The sequence below is a fragment of the Thalassophryne amazonica genome, chromosome 7, assembly GCF_902500255.1.
Source record: "Thalassophryne amazonica chromosome 7, fThaAma1.1, whole genome shotgun sequence".
NCBI lineage: Eukaryota > Metazoa > Chordata > Actinopteri > Batrachoidiformes > Batrachoididae > Thalassophryne > Thalassophryne amazonica.
Genome location: NC_047109.1, coordinates 89,762,478 through 89,787,267, shown reverse-complemented (window position 1 = coordinate 89,787,267; position 24,790 = coordinate 89,762,478). Strand labels below are relative to the sequence as shown.

General features: G+C 39.9%; 1 protein-coding gene across 1 annotated transcript in view; it reads left to right on the top strand.

Moving 5' to 3' along the window:
- Positions 1 to 24,790, top strand: part of ankrd28b (ankyrin repeat domain 28b) — a 42,913-nt gene that overhangs the window by 1,515 nt on the left and 16,608 nt on the right. The window contains exon 2 of the mRNA XM_034175014.1: positions 24,232 to 24,315. Within this exon, the coding sequence (XP_034030905.1) occupies positions 24,232 to 24,315 (84 nt within the window). The remainder of the gene's footprint in view (positions 1 to 24,231; positions 24,316 to 24,790) is intronic.

Below are 24,790 nucleotides of genomic sequence, written 5' to 3'. Positions count from 1 at the left end.
CAGATTTCATCATGGGTGGGTGGTGTTAGTGTTGTACTCTTTAATCGTGATCGTTACTGAGTTTTTAAAATGCTTATCGCAAAGCGTTCTTTTTTTACGACATCATGCAAGTTTTATAAGTCCGCGGACACTGATCTGTGTGTTACAGATACATATCAGTTTCCTCGGATCCGCGGAGGAAAAATGCCACTCAAAGCCTGGCTGTTACGACAGTTGTCGTAAAGCGGGACTGGTTGGTTGCTGCGGTGACACTGTGTTGCTCCTGTGCGAAGCTTAGCTAAACGTAGCATGTGGACATCGCACACTTTTAGAACTTTAAATTTTTAAAAGAAGAATTTTGCAGCATGTCTGATGTCGCAGAGAGACATCAGACATAGCGAAGATGGCAAGAAAGACTGTTTGAAAAAGTGTGATAAGGACAAGAATCCGTGGAATTGTTGCTGGCTTCATCAACACACCTGAAAGATGAATAGAAAAAGTGGTAAGAATTTTATTCTCTCTCTGGAAAATAAACATTGTGCTGTTCAAACTGGATTTCAGAAAAGATTATGTGCCTTTTTTCTTTCATTAATCTAGACTTTATTTCATTGAAGAAACAGACGTGGCTTTGAATGAATTTAGGCTACATGAATTTATGCAACAGTGTAACTTAGTTTTTCTTAATGTAGACTTTTTTCATGGGAAAAAAAGACTGTGGCTTTGAGTTGATTTACAGGAATTTACACAAGAATGTGTGGCTTTTTTTCTATAAGGTATGTTATTGATATTTTACCCTGATTTTTAAAATATTCTTCAAGCTTTAGCTGTGGTTTTTGACATAGTTTAACAGTCTTTTCATTCTTCATGAATTTCATGTAGTTTAATTGTTCTGAGTTAATGCATAATTTGGTTTACAATTAAAAGGAAAATCATTCCAGGTCCTACTTCCACATCGTATTCTGTTATTTTAACATGATCATTGATGGTTCAAATGAAAGGTTGAATCTAGGATCATTTAAATATGCACTAATTTTGAGATTTGTTCTTCCAGGAGATGTTGAAAATGTATCAGTAGATGAAAAGTTAATTTGGTTTCTGGGGCCCCACAAGACCCTACACCCTGGCTCCTGCGGAGCTGCGCCCCCCCCAGACCCCCTGCGAATTTTCCTCGGATTTTACAATTTTCATTTCACAGCCCTGTTTATGTGAATAATAATTTATTGTTTGAAAGAGGTAATCACTATCTGTGATGCCTAGGGATGGGTATTGATAAGATTTTATCTATCAATACCATTATCGATTCCACTTATTGAGCCGATTCCCTTCACCTCTTGTGAATTTTCTGTGTACTAAAAGTAGGCTTTACAGGTATTGAGTCTTAAAGTAAATAAATATGAAATTGGTCCTTAAACTGTGGACATAAATAAACTTTACATGGTGGATCCTTGATCTCTGGACATAAATAGAATCTGTAGTTTTTGTCAAAAGCATTTCCTTATTGGCATGAATGTCTTTCGATACCTTTGAGCTGAGCTCTTACAGCTGGCTGTGCTGCACGTCAGCATCAGTTTAATTCATAAAGAACGCAGGATGTCTCATTTTGGGAGGAAAAGATGTTTTAGTCTGTTGTAGTTTGTCTGTATTACAACGTTTGGAAAGAGGTGTCATTTTATTTAAAGCGGCGAATCCCTTTGAAGTTATTAATTCCGACCAGACTATAACTCGACTCAGCAGAGAGCGGAGTAGCGTTTGAAGCTGTGCCAACGGAACGGAGGACTATTCTTGTTTTTTGACTGCAACAAGACAGGAGTTCCAGTTAGTCACTTTAATCTGCACAAAGTAACACATGGTTGACATATTTTAATGGCTTTGAGAGGGGTTAAGAAGTGGAGTTGCTGCTTCTGAAGAGCAGCGAATCAAAGAACCAGTGAAGCAGCAGATCGAAGCTCTGCTTCATTGGTTCAAGCTTCAAATCGGAGTTGTGCTGCAGAAGCGGTTGATTACAGACCCGCTGCAGGGTCTGTAGTCAATGTAGAGAAATGATCATTTTCCCGACAAACACCCTCAAAAACAACATCCGCTCTGAAGGACCGATAAGGGAATCGTTAAGCAAAAAGGCTATTGATGTCGGTGTATCGAATCATTTCTTAACGATACCTGAAGAACCAATTCTTGTTACCCAACCCTAGTGATGCTACAAAAGGATGTGCACCTAATTCGCTCAAATGTCATTAATATTGGCGTGCTACTCAATCTGTCAAAAACTGTCCTCTCTGGAAATGCTTATAGTCCATCACTATATGAGAATGCATAAACACAATAGCAGTTGTATACTCTGAGTACATAATTACCATCAGCTGTTTTTAGTAGATAGTATACAGGGTTCTAGCTAGTGCAAACTTGCGTTACGGCCCGTTACGCTATAATTTTGGACGGTTACGCTTATTTTGGAAGCGTAACGGGTCTGTAATCAACCGTTTCTGCAGCGTGACTCCAGTTTGAAGTGTGAATCAGTGAAACAATGCTTCAATTCAGTGGCTCGTGGCTCTTTGATTCGCTGCTCTTCAGAAGCGGTAAGTCCGCTTCTTAACCCATCTCAAAGTCATTAAAATATCATGAGTCACTTTTGTGTGTATTAAAGTCACTAACTGGGACTCTTGTCTTGTTGCAATCAACAAACAAGAATTGTCCTCCGTTCCGCTGGTACAGCTCCAAACGCTGCGCGGCTCTTTGCTGAGACAGAGTTCAATCGGGATTAATAACTTCAAAAGGAATTTCCGCTTTAAATAAAATGACACCTAGGGTTCTAGCTAGGATAAAATTTTAGCATAGTGGTAATGTGGAGGGAGTGAAGTGACCGAGAGGGGGATGGTGCGGAAGGGGGGAAGCTTTTGAAAACTCAAGCTAAAAATTGGCCGTTCTAGGGGTACCCAAAGGGGAAAAGCCAGGTACGACAGCCCAAGTCCCTTCATCATGTCCAGAAGGCTGGGGAAGTTTGTTGAGTAGGCAATCTCATTCTGGGTTAGCCAGTACATGGCCCTCAGTGAGGCAGTCGGACTCCGTGGGTATTTTTAAGTCAAGACTTAAAACCTATTTTTATTCTTTTTCTTATGAGTAGTTTTTATTTTGTTATGTTTTATTCTTTTACTTCTGTTTTTAATTAGGTATTTGAATTTTTTTTATTTATTTATTTTAATTTTTTATGTTGAACTGTTCTGTGTGAGGCACCTTGAGGCGGCTTTTGTTGTAATTTGGCACTTTATAAGCTGATTAAATTGAAATTGAACAACATTTTATTGAGTCTTAAAGTAAATAAATATGGAATTGGTTATTGGATCCTTAAACTCTGGACATAATAAACTCAACATGGTGGATCCTTGATCTCTGGACATAAACAGAATTAAAGTCTTAGTTTTTCTCAAAAGCATTTCCTTTCAGACATTATTATTGGCATGAATGTCTTTCCATACCTATGAGCTGAGCTCTTGCAGCTGTGCTGCAGGTCAGGTTTATAAAGAATGCGGGACGTCTCATTTTGGGAGGAAAAAATGTTTTAGTCAATTGTAGTTTATTGTCTCTATTGCAACATTTGTAAGAGGTGTCATTTTATTTATTTATACTTCGTTTTGAAGTTATTAATTCTGAGCAGACTCTGTCTCAGCAGAGAGCCGCGCAGCGTTTGAAGCTGTGACAACGGAACGGAGGACGATTCTCGTTTCTCAACTGCAACAAGACAAGAGTCCCAGTTAGTGACTTTAAGCCACACAAAAGTGTCTCATGATATTTTAATGGCTTTCAGAGGGGTTAAGAAGCGGACTTACCGCTTCTGAAGAGCAGCGAATCAAAGAGCCACGAGCCATTGAATCGAAGCATTGCTTCGATTCACACTTCAAACTGGAGTCGCGCTGCAGAAACGGTTAATTACAGACGCTGTATTGAAAATCGTAACGGTCCAAAATTATAACGTAATGGGTCGTAAAGCAACTTTGCGCTAGCTAGAACCCTGACACCTCTTTACAAACGTTGCAATACAAACAATAAACTACAATCGACCAAAACTTTTTTCCTTCCAAAATGAGACGTCCTGCATTCTTTATGAACCTGACGTGCAGCTGCAAGGGCTCAGCTCATAGGTATGGAAAGACATTCATGCCAATAATAATGTCTGAAAGGAAATGTTTTTGACAAAAATTAACAGATTTTATTTCTGTTTATGTCCAGAGAGCAAGGATCCACCATGTAGAGTTTATTATGTCCAGAGTTTAAGGATCCAGTAACCAATTTCATATTTATTTAGTTTAAGACTCAATAAAATGTTGTTCAATTTCAATTTAATCAGCTTATAAAGGGCCAAATTAGCACAAAAGCCGCCTCAAGGTGCCTCACACAGAACAGTTCAACATAAAAAATTAAAATAAATAAATAAATAAATAAAAAAAAAATTCAAATACCTTATTAAAAACAGAAGTAAAAGAATAAAACATAAAATAAAAACTACTCATAAGAAAGAAAATAAAAATAGGTTTTAAGTCTTGACTTAAAAATGTCCATGGACTTTGAGTGCCTCACTGAGGCCCATGTTGGCTAACCCAGAATGAGATTGCCCACTCAGCAAACTTCCCCAGCCTTCTGGACATGATGAAGGGACTTGGGCTGTTGTACCTGGCTTTTCCCCTTTGGGTACCCCTAGAATGGCCAATTTTTAGCTTAAATTTTCAAAAGCTCCCCCCCCCCCCTTTTTTTTTTTTTTTTTTTTTTTTTTTGGTGCCAGTGATACATACTTGTGTACCCTGACTGTGAAACAGCTCTGGTGCAGTTTTTCAGTTTAGGGTAGGGTTGGGGTTAGTTTACAACCCCAATTCCAATGAAGTTGGGATGTTGTGTAAAATATAAATAAAAACAGAATACAATGATTTGCAAATCCTCTTCAACCTATATTCAATTGAATACACCACAGTAGGGCTGCTCGATTATGGAAAAAATCAGTATCACGATTATTTAGGTAAATACTGAAATCACGATTATTCACACAATTCTTTTTTTTTAGTTACACAATGCATTTATTCAGCATTTCTCTCACTCTAAAAAAAAAAAATTGTTATAGACAATGTGCACAAAACCTCCAAATTGAAAATGTACTGTACCTTACCTGTATAAAACATAAAATGAATAAAATAAATATTAAAAATATCATATTATATATTATTTTTCTGTTTTCCTCTCCCTTCCCTGTTGTCACTGACCAGTTGGTCAGTGTCTTTGGGCATCTCCCTGACTTGTGCTACTAGGACATAGTGCGGCTGCATTGTTTTTGTTTCAATTTATGTTCATTAGTTTGTGTTTTTGTCATCATTCCCTTGACCACGTCTCCTTATCTCCTTTTGGAGAAATTTATCCGTTCATTTATTGTTAAAATATAAAATGAAACAGCTTTTTTAAAAATAATAAAATAGTTGCTGTTGAAAGAACCTTTTATTTAGAAGCAGGTGGTGTTATGCTGAATTCTCGGAACCAGATGAAGGTCTCTTCTGCAGCTTTGAACTCTGGTGGTGTTGCTGAAGACACTTTTGTCCTATTTTGAAGAGCAGAGATGTTTTCTTTCAACTGGACGTGGTGTTCAGCTCATCAATGGAAGTTTGGTTGTCTGCACAGCAAATGTTCCTGATTAGGACAAGTAAAAATATTTCTTTAAATATAAAGAAACACTAAACAGTTTATATATAAAAAAGGAAAAAAAAAACAGGTAAAAACGATGGGGAAAAAAACGCCCGAAAAAATAAGTTATTTAAAGTTAAGCTTTTGTGGTGTCTGAAAAAAAGCTGTAGCTTTATTTGGTAAAAATAAAAAAAGACTGAACCATTTACAAATTAAAGCGTTCACTCAGATCAACTGTGCTAAAAGGCTAATCTAATGTTAACTGATCATCAAACCTTCACAGCAGTTCAGTAAACGTCACGTTTTATTTTTACATTATTCTCACCTCGATAAAGCTGCAGAACTAAACTCCGTTGGGCAAACTGGGACTTCGCATATATCCAAAAAGTGGGAGATTTCGGACTGAGTGGGTTTGCTCCATCACCCCGGCTGCCTGCCTCGCTCTGCCCAGGAATGATGCTTGAAGGCCGGCTTCTCCGTGCGGATTGGCTCGCTGTCGCGGTTCGACCGATATCCCACCAAGTCGTCAGTCCTCCCTCGGTCGGCGTCACTCGTTCTACTGTCGTTCTTTTTAAAGATTTTTTTGTGGTTCAGGCCATGCAAATTCAAGAAGGCGATCGCTGAACTTTTTTCAGGTTGTGGAAACAGCCAGAGTGTGACGTAGCAATCCCGCCCCCTTGCCGCTTCCGAAGCGACGCGTCTGACGTCATGCGTCTTGGGATACGTTGACGGATTGGCCTGATGAAAGGCCCTTAAATGATTTCACTCGATTATACGAGTTTGGAGATCGTTTGATACAAATATCGATATCGCGATCGAAATTCGGTTAATTGCACAGCCCTACACCACAAAGACAAGATATTTAATGTTCAAACTGATCAACTTTATTGTTTTTTGTGCAAATATTTGCTCATTTTGAAATGGATGCCTGCATCACGTTTCAAAAAAGCTGGGACAGTGGTATTTTTACCACTGTGTTACATCACCTTTCCTTCTAACAACACTTCATAAGCGTTTGGGAACTGAGGACACTAATTGTTGAAGCTTTGTAGGTGGAATTCTTTCCCATTCTTGCGTGATGTACGACTTCAGTTGTTCAACAGTCCGTGATCTCCATTGTCGTATTTTGCGCTTTATAATGCACCACACATTTTCAATGGGCAACAGCTCTGGACTGCATGCGGGCCAGTCTAGTACCCGCACTCTTTTACTATGAAGCCTTGCTGTTGTAAGACGTGCAGAATGTGGCTCGGAAATGTCTTGCTGAAATAAGCACAGACGTCCCTGAAAAAGATGTTGCTTGGATGGCAGCATGTGTTGCTCCAAAACCTGGATGTACGTTTCAGTATTGATGGTGCCATCACAGATGTGTAAGTTGCCCATGCCATGGGCACTAACACCACCATACCATCACAGATGCTGGCTTTTGAACTTTGCGCTGGTAACAATCTGAATGGTCTTTTCCCTCTTTTGTCCAGAGGACACAGCGTCCGTGATTTCCAAAAACAATTTGAAATGTGGACTCATCAGACCACAGCACACTTTCCCAATTTGCGTCTGTCTATTTCAAATGAGCTCAGGCCCAGAGAAGGCAGCAGCGTTTCTGGATGTTGTTGATGTATGGATTTCACTTCGCATGGTAGAGTTTTAACTTGCACTTGTAGAAGTAGTGACAAACTGTGTTAACTCACAATGATTTTCTGAAGTGTTCCTGAGCCCACTCAGTAAGATGCTTTACACAATGTCAGTTTTTAATGCAGTGCCGCCTAAGGGATCAAAGGTCACCGGCATTCAGTGTTGGTTTTTGGCCTTGCCGCTTACGTGTAGAAAGTTCTCCAGATTCTCTGAATCTTCTGATTATATTATGGACTGTAGATGATGGAATCCCTAAATCCTTGCAATTGAACATTGAGAAACATTGTTCTTAAACTGTTTAACTATTTTTTTCACGCAGTTGTTCACAAAGTGGTGATCCTCGCCCCATCTTTGCTTGTGAACGGCTGAGCCTTTTGGCGATTCTACATTTATTTTTGTACCTTATTTTAACCCAAACCCAAAGTTCACTATGCTTGTTTTGCCTGAACAGTTATAAGTTGTTGGTGCCCACATCTTACATTTTGCATTAACCCTCTGGGGCTGACGCCATCGTATACGACGGCTAAGACCAAGCTTTATTAAATTATAAATAACTTTTTAATGATATGAGATAGAAACTTACCTTTTTTGCTGAAAAGTTAACTCCGCGGACTTTCGAGCCAGCCATCGGCCATCTTTGTACTCCTCATAGAAGCTGTGTGATGACATGCGCAGTGTGAGTGTCCAATCGGAATTGGTTCACCGTCACATGGTTTTCCAAAATCCAATCGTAAGGCAGATTTACCTCACGTGAAAAGCCAAAGATCGTTTTCAGGAGTGATATGTTACTAGTTGGTCCGTTTGAATAGCCCCATGGGTGCTCCAATGAGTACATACTATTGGTCTCCATGCGCCCTGCGCCATTACGCACAGCGATCAGTGAAAGCAGATGGAGAGCCTCTGACGACAATCTCACATGCTCAAACAAAGAGTGTGTAACTATCAGGATTGCTCCACTAGTTTACATGCAAATGTTACTGGATAACTCTGTTGATTTCTTGGCGTAAAGCACTTGTTTACCATATCAATGGAGCGAGGGGGAGGGCTGCTCCTCAGACTGTAAGGAGCCAAAGTGGGCCAAAGTGTGAATGAAAGCTGCTTTAGGGGCAGCACATAACAGTCCAAAACACAGTCAAAGTAGAAGTTTGTGTTGTAACCTTTGTGTAATAGCAGACAGAAATTGCTTTGAGATGAAGACAACAAAACGTATAGACCATTTTGTATATATTGTTCACAATGTCCATTTGTGTTTATTGTTTGAACCTTTTTGTTGTACAGTCTTTCACACAAGACCTTAAATTACCTTTATAAAGTGTCAAAACAGTTGTTTATTATAGTTTGCTCTGTGTTTTGAATAAATGTGTATGGAAAATTATTTTCCACTTTACTTTTTTCTTTCTTATTTTTGATTGTAAACCTTTATTACACTTATAAAACACAACAAAAGCATATATATTCAGAAAGCACAGGTTGTCCTGAAAAAAGAGACATAAAACTTGATTGTGGGATGCAGGGAGAGCTGTTAACAGCAATAATAAAACATTTATGCCAGGCGAGGGAACGGTCCAAAAAATGTCCTTGGACCCCAGAGGGTTAATGACAATTTGTTTCAGTCAAACCACATTTTCAAATTGTTACTTTCTTCAGTGATTTACCCCAGAACTATCTGCCAAGCTAGAAAACTGCTGCATCCTAGTAAGAGCAGAATACTACTGGAATGAATTTGAATGAGGAAAGTTGGGGGGTTTTTATCACCTAAATGGATGCTGCACTCACTGCAGTTTATTGTCTGGAATAGTCCCAGATTGCATTTCAGAGCTTCGAGAATTAAACAAAAACATTTGTGTGGGTGGTGTTGGGGGGTAATTTTGGGTTAGAGCTTTTTTAGTTTTTCACCACTTTCATCCCTGAATATGTCAATCGTGAGTCACTTTTGTGCGGATTAAAGTCACTTGTTTTGAGAAAGTCCTCCTTTTTGTTCACACAACTCCAAACACTGCGCGGCTCTCTGCAGAGTCAAGTTAGAATGATAGTCCAGTCAGAATTAATATATTCAAAGCGAAACACTGTTTAAATCAATTGACACCTCTTTGACATTGTAATACAAACTGCAATTGATCAAAATGTTTTTTCCTCCCAAAATGAGCCGTCCTGCGCTGATGTGCAGCAGCCGACTGGGTTCAGCTCAGAGGTACAGAGTGAAATTCACGCCAAAATGTGTGAAAGTAAATGCTTTTGACAAAAACTACAGATTTTGTTTATTTTTATTTATGTCCAGAGATCAATGATACAGTGACCAATTTCATATTTATTTACTTTAAGACTCAATAAAATGTTGTTGACATAGAAAACCTGTAAAGCCTACTTTTAGTACACCGAAAATTCACAAGAGGGATCGATAAGGGGATCGATAAGGAATCAGATCGATAAGCAGAATCGATAATGGCATCGATATTGATAAAATCTTATCAATACCCAACCCTAGACTGGAGTCATTTCCGTGATTAAAAGCCCGACCGTTTATTTTTTTTGACACCGTGCTCAGACTCTGACCCACAGCCTGACGTGCAGCTGTTAAATCAGACAGCAAAAGGCTGTGATTTGACACTTTGCTGCTTTCAGTGCTTCATCTGCCATCATATTATCATAGTTTTTTGCAGTGCGCACGCTGAATACATTTTGATAATGGATCAAATGCATTTTGCAGAAAAAATTTTTCAGAGGAAATTATGACCCAGTCATTAAATGAGGCACAGGTCCCGATTCAGGATTCCTCATAGATGTTCAGTGCCTCCTGACTGTAAGTAATCCGATACATACATATCACCCACATCAGATCGCAATGTATTTCCATTAAAAACCCCAAGCAGTCTCGACATGCAGAGGTACAAAGAGGCACCTGGAGTTTCTGATGCAGATGGAAAAGGGCAATATAGATACAGTCCCTTTACCATTTTATTGGCAAATTTGGTTAAAATATTTTAAGTTTTTATCATGACATCGCGTTAGGTGGTCATTTTCATATGATAATAAAAACAAACAAATGAAAAGAAATTTAAATCTTAAACCTAGTTTTCTGTGTTTGGTTCCCAGCTTTCAAGGGAACATTATATTGAAATTACCTTTACTAGCAGTCAGCATGAATCCTCTAGTATCTTTAGGTTTCATCAGTCATTATCAGGATCCTTTTCAAACTGGCAGCATTATTAAATTATATTGTAAGTCCTTTCGCCTGCTCCCTTGTTTTTACTTGGGGCTGCCACAGCAGTTCCAAGGTGAATCTGCATGTTGATTTGGCATTTTTTTACATCGGATACCCTTCCTGAAGCAACTCCGGGTCAACGCTACATAGAGAAATTTGGCAGGGGTGGGGTTTGAACTGGGAACCTTATGCACTGAAACCAAGCATCCTAACCACTTGATAAATATCAATATAGATACTTTGAGTGAGGACAATATCTTTTCCTGTATTTCACAGCCCCAGTGGGGCGTATGATTGGTATTTTGTGTGCTTGATTACAGAGCTGTAGTCTCTCCCTCTCTCCCCCTCTCTCCCTTGAGTAGGGCACAATTAAATGATGTGCTGCCTTGTGACCTGGTGCTTTTAATTAATTCTGGCAGACTTGGCAGTGGTTTGCTGCATGAGTCAGTGTAACTGTGACTGTTAAAAAAAAAAAGAAAAAAAGAAAAACTAAATAAATAAAAATTATGTTTTCATGGAGTTATGGCCCCTTCACACATAACACGAATGTGGGCGACACAGGCGGAATGTGCGAAACCCAAAAAATTCTTCCCCACTCGACACAGAGGCAAAACTGAGTATTTTCACATTATTTTATTTTATTGTTTTGTGGGTCATGGGATAATTTCATCATGTGCTGGGAGTCTTTAAACTTGCGCCGCAAAGCAGCTTGTTAACAGCAGAGACTCAATCCATCAGCCGCAATTAACGGATTACAGAGGGTGCTGTAACCTGGCACCAAACTTGTGACATATTAACTTTTCTTCAGCCAGGACATAAGTATTAAATTATTTTCAGACGTCGTTTTGTAAACGTGGATAAGTTTTTTATCAGTTTGTGAAGATGATCTCACTGAAACGGACAGGTAAGACTATATTATTTACTCCTTGTGTGAATGGTTTTAATATTTAATAATAGCATGTTTATCACACTACTAACGTACAGTACACTAACTGTATTCAAGAAGGAAACATTTATTTTAAAAATAACTGATATTTTCAGTCCCTCGTGTCATTTTTCAGATTTCAAATGTATGTACCTGTTTCTAAGAAAAAAAAACATAAATAGAAAAATCCACACTTCATCACTTTTTTTCTGATGTCAAGGATAGTAAAACAAACTTTTTAAAAAAAAATGTATCAGTCGATTATGACCACAGAACTGGGGGAAAAAAGTTTATCTCCTGCATGCCTAAATCGCCTGTGTTATTTATTTATTTTATAATCACCATTCTGTGTTCTGAACTCTGCCAATATCGTTATTGTTGTCAGACTGAAGGTTTTCCTCCAAGGTTTAGCCTCCTTCATTGTGTTCTAAATAAGGCTCAAAACCAAGGCTGTGTCCCCGCCGCTGCTTCAGAATCACCTTCAGACTGGACTTAAAAAAAACAAAAAAACAAAAAACAAAAACAAAAAAAGCTCCACACTTGAAACAAAATCGTCCAAAAACAGCTCAACTTCCGTTGTGTTGTACAATTGATTTGGGCTTGAATCAGCAGGTCCTGTTCTGGTTATGACGTAGCAACAATATTCACATTCAGAAAACTTTATTTATCCCAAGGGGCTATTCAGTTTGCAGTCATGGGTTGCAGCAAAGGATGTGACATTATCACACACACAGACAAACAAACTGTATATTGCACAAGAATGTCAGAAAACAGGATAAAACATCAGCTCAGGATCCAGCCATGAAGGTCTCAAGCTAAGCACTGTCACTAACTTTTAAAAGTCTAATAGCAGAAGGAACAAAGGAATTCACATATCTGTTTGTTTTCCTGCTGGGAGCAAGATAGCACTTCCCAGAGGGCATCAAGACAAACCTCTCTTTAAGAACATGGTCAATATGGCCTCGGCTGATAGCTGAAAGACCTGATAGAGTGGAGCCTTCAGGCAGCTGCTGTTTATCGTTCACCTGTGCATTTATCGACTTTTATTTTTCATGATTTTTTTTTTAAATGTCAACATTTCATCATTTTTAGTGATTATTTGTGCACATTTTTTGGTGTCACCTACACTTTAAAGTTCATATTGGAATGTTGACATCATTCATTCATTCAATTTGATGAAAGGTGGAATGATTCCATCTTTCACCTCATGAAATATTTATGCCATTAAACTCATAGGCATTCTTTGTATACTAATTGTAAACTTTAAGAAGAACTGAATGCTACATCTTTAGTAAATGTTTTGTTTTTGCAGCACTGCAGACCAAACATTTGTCAATTTGCATTTCTATAAAATGGCAAATATATGTAGTTGATGATCTGAAACCATGTAAGCTTTAGCATTTCTTGGTTAATTCCCAAGGCTGTTAATTGTTGAAATTGTTGCAGATTATATCGGTTGACAGACTAATTGGGCTAATTGATGAATCCACTAACCATTTCAAGTTAAATAGCTTCCTGTTCTTGTTGGACATGCCAGCTATTCTTGTGACATATACAACCCCTGGCAAAAATTATGGAATCACCGGCCTCGGATGATGTTCATTCAGTTGTTTAATTTTGTAGAAAAAAAGCAGATCACAGACATGACACAAAACTATAGTCATTTCAAATGGCATCTTTCTGGCTTTAAGAAACACTATGGAAACAGTGAGGCTGCTGTTTTGCTCTGGGTGGAGGACAGAACCTGTAGTTTAAAGCATACGTGTGTGTGTGTGTGTGTGTGTGCGCCATTATTTAAGTTATCAGGTTTTGAGAAATTAGGAAAAATGTACAACCCCTGGCAAAAATTATGGAATCACCGGCCTCGGAGGATGTTCATTCAGTTAATTTTGTAGAAAAAAAGCAGATCACAGACATGACACAAAACTAAAGTCATTTCAAATGGCAACTTCCTGGCTTTAAGAAACACTATAAGAAATCAGGAAAAATAATTGTGGCAGTCAGTAACGGTTACTTTTTTAGACCAAGCAAAGGGAAAAAATTATGGAATCATGAAAAACAAAAGAACGCTCCAACACATCACTAGTATTTTGTTGCACCACCTTTGGCTTTTATAACAGCTTGCAGTCTCTGAGGCATGGACTTAATGAGTGACAAACGGTAGTCTTCATCAATCTGGCTCCAACTTTCTCTGATTGCTGTTGCCAGCTTTGCAGGTTGGAGCTTTGTCATGGACCATTTTCTTCAACTTCCACCAAAGATTTTCAATTGGATTAAGATCCGGACTATTTGCAGGCCATGACATTGACCCTATGTGTCTTTTTGCAAGGAATGTTTTCACAGTTTTTGCTCTATGGCAAGATGCATTATCATCTTGAGAAATGATTTCATCATCCCCAAACATCCTTTTAATTGATGGGATAAGAAAAGTGTCCAAAATATCAATGTAAACTTGTGCATTTATTGATGATGTAATGACAGCCATCTCCCCAGTGCCTTTACCTGACATACAGCCCCATATCATCAATGACTGTGGAAATTTACATGTTCTCTTCAGGCAGTCATCTTTATAAATCTCATTGGAACAGCACCAAACAAAAGTTCCAGCATCATCACCTTGCCCAATGCAGATTCGAGATTCATCACTGAATATGACTTTCATCCAGTCATCCACAGTCCACGATTGCTTTTCCTTAGCCCATTGTAACCTTGTTTTTTTTCTGTTTAGGTGTTAACGATGGCTTTTGTTTAGCTTTTCTGTATGTAAATCCCATTTCCTTTAGGCGGTATCTTACAGTTCGGTCACAGACATTGACTCCAGTTTCCTCCCATTCATTCCTCATTTGTTTTGTTGTGCATTTTCGATTTTTGAGACATATTGCTTTAAGTTTTCTGTCTTGACGCTTTGATGTCTTCCTTGGTCTACCAGTATGTTTGCCTTTAACAACCTTCCCATGTTTGTATTTGGTCCAGAGTTTAGACACAGCTGACTGTGAACAACCAACATCGTTTACAACATTGCGTGATGATTTACCCTCTTTTAAGAGTTTGATAATCCTCTCCTTTGTTTCAATTGACATCTCTCGTGTTGGAGCCATGATTCATGTCAGTCCACTTGGTGCAACAGCTCTCCAAGGTGTGATCACTCCTTTTTAGATGCAGACTAACGAGCAGATCTGATATGATGCAGGTGTTAGTTTTGGGTATGAAAATTTACAGGGTGATTCCATAATTTATTCCTCAGAATTGAGTGAGTCCATATTTTTTTCCCTCTGCTTGGTCTACAAAAGTAACCGTTACTGACTGCCACAATTTTTTTTCCTGATTTCTTATAGTGTTTCTTAAAGCCAGAAAGTTGCCATTTGAAATGACTTTAGTTTTGTGTCATGTCTGTGATCTGCTTTTTTCTACAAAATTAAACTGAATGAACATCCTCAGAGGCCGGTGATTCCACAATTTTTGCCAGGGGTTGTATGTACGTGTGTCATTGTGTGTGCTTGAGTGATCATTTGCCTGCAGCTCTGCCAGCCTGTGGAGTTGGCAAACAGCTGTCTCCATGGTGATAGTATTAACTAGATTGGCGTCTATGAGAAGAAGAGGTGCACAGTTGTTTTGCTTGAGAAGCAACGAAAATCTCCAGCAGCAGTCATCTGGAACTGGTGAACTAGGAAAAACAACAAAATATTTATAGATATTCTCTGGGTAGGATTCACAGTAATCTTCTAGAAGAAGGAAAAAAATACTCATATAGGAAGTACAAAAGTGTATACTTATTACTCTGAATGTGTCCTAATGACTTTATCCTCCACTGTGCCCTACAGATAGTCATGAGCCTTTTAATAAAAAACACTGTTGTCTTTTGTTTAATACAAGTGAGTGCTAGTTTCTTACTTGTTGTCTTTCTCTTAGTATCCCAAATACACACTGAGCAATGTGTAATATGGGCTGTAACTACTGATCGCTTTCATACCAGAATATTTCACTATATCTATGACAAGTTGGAAAAGATTGGCTTTTAAACTTGGAAAAATTTAGGAGGTTTAATGTTATCCATGCAGGCTCATATTGTGTGTGCAGACAGAGAAAATGATTATATTTGCCTGAAGTTTTAAGATTTTCACAGCACCTTAAAGAACCAAAATATGTATTTTCTACACAAAGTCTTCAGCATAAAGAACATCAATAATTGGGGTTTATACCAGTGTCACTGACCGAACGGTCCCCCTAAAAATCGGTCTGCCCTGTCTTCACTACGCATGCGTCATTTGGGACAACAGCATCATCATTTCTGAGTGTCAGCTGTGATCCACCGATTATCACCTCGTTTCTGCTTAAAACTGCACTCCAGTCATTATCTATCTCAGCGACAGATATCCGAAGCTTTTGGACAACAATCATTTCCACATAAATTCAGCATTATTTCATAATAAAAGACTGCAGCGCCTAGGTTGTCTTGCTGCGTCAGTAGCGAAATGAGGTGATTATCGCCTCATTTCTGTTTAAAACAGCCTTGTGTCTACTTAAAACTGACTTTAGAATGATTTAAGAGGTTTTACCTTGTCATCTGGTGGTTAATAATCACATCCTTTGATTGCTTTGGGTGTAGAGAGTCAGTCTCAGATGAGCTGCCGTGGTCCCAAATGATGCATGCACAGTGAAGGCAGGGCGGACCAGTTTTTAGGGGGGGCCGTTCGGTCGGCGACACCGGGTCACAGTATTGTCGAAGCACCAGTATAAGACTGGGTAATCTCGTACCCATACTTCCAATATATCAGCACGGGATGTGATGACCAGTTCGTCCACTTTATTTTTTTGAAGCAGTATCTAAAGGCCCCTTTACACATAACACGATTGAAGCCAACTGGTGCATGAAGGAGGAATTGCATGCCATTTGTGAAAAATTAGAGCAGCCTCAAGCACCTCATACAGCTGTCGCCACAACCATCTGCGCACACCAGTGGCTAAAAGACAGCAAGTGTCCTGCGAATGCCCATTCGACCCCCCTCTTGGCAGGTGTCGGCCAAATTCCAGGTGCCACACAGGAACATCCAACACCACTCGCTGGGCACTTAGAAAAGGCGGGGATGTTCACACTTCCAGCATGATAGTGGAGCGCAGATGACCAGATTCGCTGTCTGTGTAAATTGTCTAAGTGCAACACAAGTGTGGCATTACCAGTCAAAACACATGGGTGTGACTGCCAAACTCCCCCCCCCCCCCCCCCCCCCCCCCCCCACACACACACCATGAATCCAAAATTGTCAGCTGTGGCTGACAGTCCCGGAGTCTGGTCGCTGTCCAGTACAGTGTGCTGCTGGAACAGCTGACCACTGTGTACTGCAACTCAGCTGGTGAACATGCAATGCACATGTGTGGGCGGGTGCTCATGCCCTCATGACATGCTGATAATTATGTTCAGACACTATCGCACGAGGTCCAGCCAAAGTCTGACTGCGTGACACTGTGTGAAATTAATGAGCCGGCCGGACAGGCTGATGTCACTTCCACCACGTAAATTGTTGTTTACATGACAGAGTGGAAATTCAAGAAAGTCCTGCAACAGCACCTACGTTTCATGCAGTGAGGAGAAACTCAAACAATGAGGCTGCGTTATTTTAAAAATTGATTTTTGAAAGTTTGAATATCATTTGAATCATTAAGGAAAAGAATCACGATTCTGGTTAAATCAATTATCCCCCCCTCCCCCCTCCCCCCCCCAAAAAACACCCCTAATAACTAAAGTATTAAAGAGCTGCTTACACACTAACACCACACCCTACAGTTTATGCATCGATTGAAACAAAATTTATGTAAGCAGTAGTAGGGTTGGGTATCGGGAACCAGTTCTTTTCAAGAATCGTTAAGCAATGATTCAATCCACCGACATCAATAGTCTTTTTGCTTAATGATTCCGTTATCGGTCCTTCAGAGCAGCTGCTGTTTTTGAGGGTGTTTGCCAGGAAAATGATCATTTCTCCACGTTGATTGCAGACCACGTCTGCAGTGCGGCTCTACTTTGAAGCTTGAAGTAATGAAGCAGTGCTCTGACCCACTGCTGACCCACGGTTCTTTGCTTCACTGCTTTTCAGAAGTGGAAAATCCGCTTCTTAACCCCTCTAAAAGCCATTTAAAATATGTCAATTATGAGTGACTTTTGTGCAGATTAAAGTCACTATCTGGGACTCCTTGTCTTGTTGCGAGAAAGAAACGAGAATCGTCCTCCGTTCCGTTCCCACAGCTCCAAACGCTACGCGGCTCTCTGCAGAGTCACGTTAGAAAGATAGAGTCCGGTCGGAATTAACTTCAAGGCAATCGCCATTTAAATCAAATGACACCTCTTTCCAAATGTAATACAGACAATAAACTGCAATTGATCAAAACTTATTTTCCTCCCAAAATGAGACGTCCTGTGCTGACGTGCAGCACAGGACGTGCAACCTGCTTTCCTCTTCAAGACGTCTGTCTCACAGCTGGACCACTGTATGCTGTCAAGGTAAATGACACTTCCCCACAGTAGTGGGCAGGGCACACAAAGACAAGCGCTGACTCATTGGCTGTGTTTGAGTTTGTGGTCGCCTTTTATTCTATCAGAAGCCTTGGCGGTGTTTAAACTCAAAATCAACTTGTTAGTAGCTGAGTGTACCGGAGACAATAGTGAAAGTTAGCGGTTAGCTGTAGCTTCCGATAATTTTTTTGGGTGGTTTAGCGTTATAAGATAACTTTTCAGTTAGGGGATTAGCGTTTATTGAAGCTACCTTTTTGGTTAGCTGTGCTCACCATTGGTATGGACATCATGCCAAAATGTCTGAAAGGAAATGCTTGTAACGAAAACTACAGATTTGGTTTATTTCTACAGTGGGGTAAAAAAGTATTTAGTCAGTCACTGATTGTGCAAGTTCTCCTACTTAGAAAGATGAGAGAGGTCTGTAATTTTCATCATAGGTACACTTCAACTATGAGAGACATAGACATTTACAGAAGCATAGCACAATATAACACATTAGCAAATTGTGACTCTACACAGAAATTCACAAGAGGTATCGATAAGCGGAATCAATAATGGCATCAATATCAATACCCATCCCTATGCAGTATTAAGCACATGAATGTATCAGTGCGGTGTATATTGAATCAGAGGTCCAGTGATATGCATGGTATCAAGTTTTGAATTTACGTGATTTTTTTATGCATCTTGGTCACACTGAATGGTTAAGATATTCAAACATTACTAGTGTGTCTATCTAGCGTGGACTGTCTCGTCCAACAAAAATGTGACAGGCCAATTGTCATGATTAACAATGATTCATTGTGGAAGCTAATGGTGTGTGTGTGTGTGTGTGTGTGTGTGTGTGTGTGTGTGTGTGTGTGTGTGTGTGTGTGTGTGTGTGTGTGTGTGTGTGTGTGTGTGTGTGTGTGTGTGTGTGTGTGTGTGTGTGTGTGTGTGTGGTTGGATTTGCTTTGGACAACTTGTTTAATATCAGGGAAGAGTTAGATTTTTGTCTTGGTTAGGAATGTTCCATCAGGGTCTTTAATGAGTTGCATTTTTTGGAAGAGATCCCCTACTCTCACAGTTCTCTCCATCCATGCCAGCATCCTCCCATCGGCAGCGGAAAACTGCCTGATCAAAGACACATAGAAAAGTACAGCAGTGTGGACCTGGCTAACAGAAAATCTAGTCAGGTCCACATAATTGACTCAAATATCCTGTGCTGATCTGATCAGTATGTTGACTGTAACTTCTCCAAAACCAAAGAAAAGCAGAAGCTGTTTAAACATGAAACTAGAGTAAATGGATGGAATTTAATTGAGGAACAAAGAATGAACACTGAAGAATCTGTCTGTTTAATGAACACCATAAAACACCATGGGGACAGTGCTTTAGTGTCCTCAAAAATACTGTCTTTCTAGAAATTTGCTCCCCCTGTCCATTTTCAAGGGCTTGTGGTGTTTTAGTCGCTTGAATCCTTTGGAAACCTCTCTGACCCATGTCCTCACCAGTTTTCGTGGCTGTGGGAGTTATTTTGGGAGATGTTAATGTATAAATTTGCCAGTTGGAAATACAAAACACATGTAGACATATGTGTTTTGTGGACTTGTAAAAAGGCGTACGTCCGGGTCACTTGAGGTGTCCGCTGGTGGATGCTGTGGGAGTACGGAGTACCAGAAATGCTGCAAGGTGAAATCTGGTCTCTATAGCCTCATTTCCACCCAGCAGCCCAGGGTCAGTTTGGTACTGGTCGGAATGGTTAAGTCTGGCTTGGCTTGTATTTCCACTGCCAGCAGTATGTTGTTTGGTAGGCAGAGCATGTAGACGTCGACATGCCTCCACCACACGGTGCCTACACAGTGCAGGGCTCGAAATAGTATGTGCATGTGCTAGTTTGTGCACGTATTATTCGAGCAGTGCACGTAATTTTATACTGCGCTTGCACTGGTGCAAGTAACTTTATCCAAGTTTTATCAACTATAAGCACCAGTAGAATGAAACAATAAAGGAATAAATAAGGAAAAAACAATTTCCAGTGTGTTGTCTTCGTCTTCCCTGCGTTTTATGACTCTCACACACAGAGTGAGTTGCTGTGCTCTATTTGTTGTGGAAAGCTGATAAATGTCGACCAGTGGCACGCGCACGTGGGAAAAAAAAAAAAACTGGTTGCCGCTGCGGTCCTTACGGAACCCGAGAGAGGTCATTTAAAGTGATTTTTTTTTTCTGGCCATGATAATTTGTGCACACGTTTTCCTTTAATTGAGCCCACGAATGAATAAAATGTGCTGTCAGATTAATAAAACGTGTGCACGTTTTCCTGGCCATGATAATTCGTGCGCACGTTTTCCTTTAATTGAGCCCTCGAATTAATAAAACGTGCACACGTTTTCCTTTCGTTCAAAATGAACTCCATAATATGATCTATATGGTGACGCTATACGGGGAGACGCTTTGCCCCACTTTGCATCTGGAGGATGATGCCATGCTGGGCAGCTGGAGTTCTCTGTATGTCCTTGTGTGCCCTAACCATGATATACCCTGACCACATCCATTTCTGATGGGGAAATGTATTACACTGTCTGCTGGTTTGTTGACTAATAGCCAACATTTATGTCAAGACAATATTGAATAATTGAGTGCACGTTTTACAAATTGTGGCCACGTTTAAGTAGATCGTGCCCTTGTTTGCTTAAAATGTGCGCACAATATAATAAAACGTGCGCACAATATAACAAAATGACCACACAATATAATAAAATGTGCGCACAATGTAACAATGAGAGCACAATATAATAAAACGTGCGCACATTCTCTCCACATGAAAAACATTTTGGGATGACACTTCCAGGGCTCTGTAGTTCCTCGCTCTCTCTCCCCTCAAACTCTGTCATAATTGTGTTATAAACTAGGGATGTGAATCGTACAACAACTCATGATTCAATTTGATTCCGATTCTTGGGGTGCCGATTCGATTCAGAATCAATTTTCAATTCAAAGAGCTCTGAGAAATAGTTGTATTACTTAAAAAATGTTTATGTTTAACAAAATGCAGCTTTACAAGGTTGATCAAGTGATTCTAGATGTAAATTTACTTATCTGCTTTGCTCGTTCGGAGTTGGCTGGCAGTTTAGCGAAGCGCTGGTCAGTAGTCAGCAGAGACAGCTGCTCCCCTCTTTTAGCTCCGGGTGATAGCGTAGCATGTGGGCTTGCTGATTTGAAGTGTTTCCGCAGTACTTGACTTTCATTTTGCAGATTCTGCACACTACATAAGTCATGTCAAGCTCCTTCTTACGCAGCAAATAATAAAATCCAAAATGCGCCCAAACATTTGCCTTCAGCAAAGACGGTGCTGGCTGAATTAGCTCTTCGTCCGCCATGGTAAGCTACAGCCACTGAACTCTGCAGCTCATGAGTGTTTGAAGCACGCCGGACCACCCCTCCTCGCGGGGACGCTGTAGTATGGACAAACAGTACCTGACAAACAGTACATGCAGCAAGTAAGCAAGATTATGTTTAAAAACTGCTTTTAAAAAAATCGATTCTTGGACATTTTGGATCGATTCAGAATCATAATAAATAAGAATTGCGATTCGGTCGTGAATCGATTTTTTTTTTTACGACACCCCTATTATAAACCAGTCACCAATAATCTTCATGGACGATTCGTTCGCGCGCGCACGTGAAAAAAAAACTGTCTGCTGCTCTCCCCTCAAACTCTCCCCAGAGAGGAAGAGTCTGACACATCAGAGGAGGAGTTTTAAGGTTGATATAAGACTGACTTTTGGTTGTGCAAGTAACTTTTTTTTTTTTTTTTTTTTTTGGTGCAAGTAATTTTTTTGTTAGTAGCACCAGTGCAAGTAGGTTAAAAAATGTATTTCGACCCCTGCAGTGTAATTTAACATTTTTTTAAAAACAGTTTAATTCATTTTATTTTATTTTCATGGCTCATGGGATTTATTATCGGGAACAGGTGAGCTTAAGACTTTATGTTCACTCAATGTGTGAATGGTTTTAATATTTGAAAGTCTGAACCATATGAATGGTCATGTGAGGACTGCAGCTTTCGCTTTAGCTGCTGAGCCAGTTGAAGCACAGCAGCGGGTTAACGCCTCCCTTTTGTTACCGTTCCATTATTAAACCCAAAGGTTGCTGATAAAATGGTAGCTGCTTGTGGTCGCATCTGTTATTTTGGTACCTGTTCCTGAATCTGGATGTGGAAATGCACAAATAGCGTACCATGCTGACCTGGACCGTTCGGTGGAAACAGGGTTATACGACCAAAGTAAGAAGTTTGTCCACATTCTCTGCATCACATCAGACCTGTTCTCCGTAGGTGTAGGACTTCACCAGGGTTGCTCCTTGTCACCAATCCTGTTCTTGATGTTCATGGATTGGATTTCCAGGTGCAGTCAGAGACTGGAGGGTGTCCAGTTTGGTGACATCAGAATTACATCTATGCTTTTTGCAGATGGTGTGGTTCTGTTGGCTTTATCAGGCAATGACCTCTGATGTCCACTGGGCAGGTTTGAGGCTGAGTGTGAAGCAGTTGGGATGAGGATCAGTATCTCTAAATCTGACATCATGGTCCGCTGTTGGAAAAGGTTGGATTGTCCCCTCTGGGTCAGGGGAGAATTTTTGCCCCAAGTGGAGGCGTTCAAGTGTCTTGGGGTTTTGTTCACGTGTGAGGTCATTTAGAGCCTCAGATTGAATAACAGATTGTGGTTGCAGCTGATGTTCTGCAGACGCTGTACCGGACTGTCATGGTGAAGACGGTCCGGTCCTGAACCACCCTGAGCCTGGTTCTGCTGGAGGTTTCTTCCTGTTAAAAGGGGGTTTTTCCTTCCCACTGTTGCCAAGTGCTTACTCACAGGGGGTCGTTTTGACCGTTGGGGTTTTTCTGTAATTATTGTATGGCTTTTGCCTTACAATATAAAGCACCTTGGGGCAACTGTTTGTTGTGATTTGGCGCTATATAAATAAAATTGATTGATTGATTGATTGATTGATTGAAGAAAGACCTAAGCCAAAAGGCAAGACTCTCAACTTGCCATTCAATTTAATGCTCCTATCCTCACTAGGGCTGGGCAGTATACTGGCATTATGAACAGTACCAATATATTTTAGGAGATATATAAATGGGACAATGCCATAACACAGATATTGCTTTAATGTTGTGTTGTGAGCCATTTGCATTTTTTTTTCTTTCCGTTTCATTAAAGCAGCTTGCCTTTCTCCTCTCCAAGTCAAACAGTAAGCAAGCAAGCAGGCCGGCTCAGCCCTGCCCCTCTTTCCATCTGCACAGAAAGTTGCTGCTTGCAACACAAACTCCAAACCTCTATACAAAAAAACGCAGTGTCCTCTGTATGCGGAATGAGCGGCATCAAAAGTTCTGTTTATACCACATGAATCTTAGCTTCATCACTGGAGTTTAGCTCCTGGACCTGGGTTATTATTGGTTTCATTGTTTTTTTTACTGGAGGTTTATTGTGATTAGTGGATTGATTTCTGAGAGAGCAATATGTAAATCCATCCATTTTCTATACCCACTTCCTCCAGCTAAGGGTCATGGGGGGGCTGGAGCCTATCCCAGCAGTCATAGGGCATGAGGCAGGGTACACCCTGGACATGACACCAGTTTGTTGCATATAAATAGTTATTAAAATTATTACTAATGAACTTGTGGTTTTTCAGTGTATAAGTTGCAGGACCTCCTAAACTACACACACACATCTTCAACCACTTAGTCCAATTAAGGGTCGCGGGGAGCTGGAGCCTATCCCAGCAGTCATAGACCGTGAGGCAGGGTACACCCAGGACAGGACACCAGTCTGTTGCATATAAATAGTTATTAAATTATTACGAATGAACTTGTGGGTTTTTTTGGTGTATAAATTGCAGGACCTCCCAAACTAATAAAATAGAAAAAAAGTGACTTATACTCTGGAGAACAAAGTCCACAATTACCCTCGTCTGTATGATGTTTCATTGCCACTGCGCACTGACAAATATACTCGTCAGAACAGCTGACAAGAGAGCTGTAAAATGTTACTATTTGATGTGAAAAGGGAGGTTTTATATGGTCTGAGTGCTCTGGTGTACCTGCTGGTGTACCTTGTGGATTTCTTCAATAACAAGTGTAGTGCATGAGCAAGAATGTGTACAAGTACTTCATGGTACAGTTGGTTGTTTAAGGGAAAGCATGGTTAAAAGCCAAGTGTATTAGGTGTTTCGCTTATTGGTCACTGATATTCTGCATAAAATCTTTGTGTAAGTCTGAGATAGTCATTCATTTCAAACATGATGATCCTGATATTTGGGTTGTTTTTTGTGCTCTCTCTCTTTTAACAGCCTGCCTTGCTGAAAGCCATCTTCAACGTAGACCCAGATGAAGTACGCTCCCTCATATTTAAAAAAGAAGATGTGAATGCACAGGTAATCTCAGTGCAGCCACACTCATCGCCGCATCTGTTTCTTCACAATGTTGTTGTTTAAAATTTCAGATCCTCTAAATTTGTAATCTGATGTGAAATGGTCCTTCAGATTCCTGATGCAACTCTTTCTGTTAGTAGTGGTAAACTGAACAAGTGTACATGCCGAAGTTTTAATGTCCACACTTGTGATCTTGCTTTGCATATTTTATTGCATTTGTCTCCAATATCATTTTTGTCAAAATGAGGCCAGTTGTATTTGTGTGATTTTATTGAAGGGGTTCCAACATATAACTTAATTTTTTTTAAATTATTATTATTTTTTATTTTTTGATTTGCTTTTTCTTTTTATACTCTTGATATTTAAAATCCAAAAAATAAAAATACGTCCTCAACAGATTGCTATATTAACCTGTGTAAAACAGGAAGGACTGCAAGGCTTACTTATTAAATATTTTATTTATTTGGGTGACCTTGGT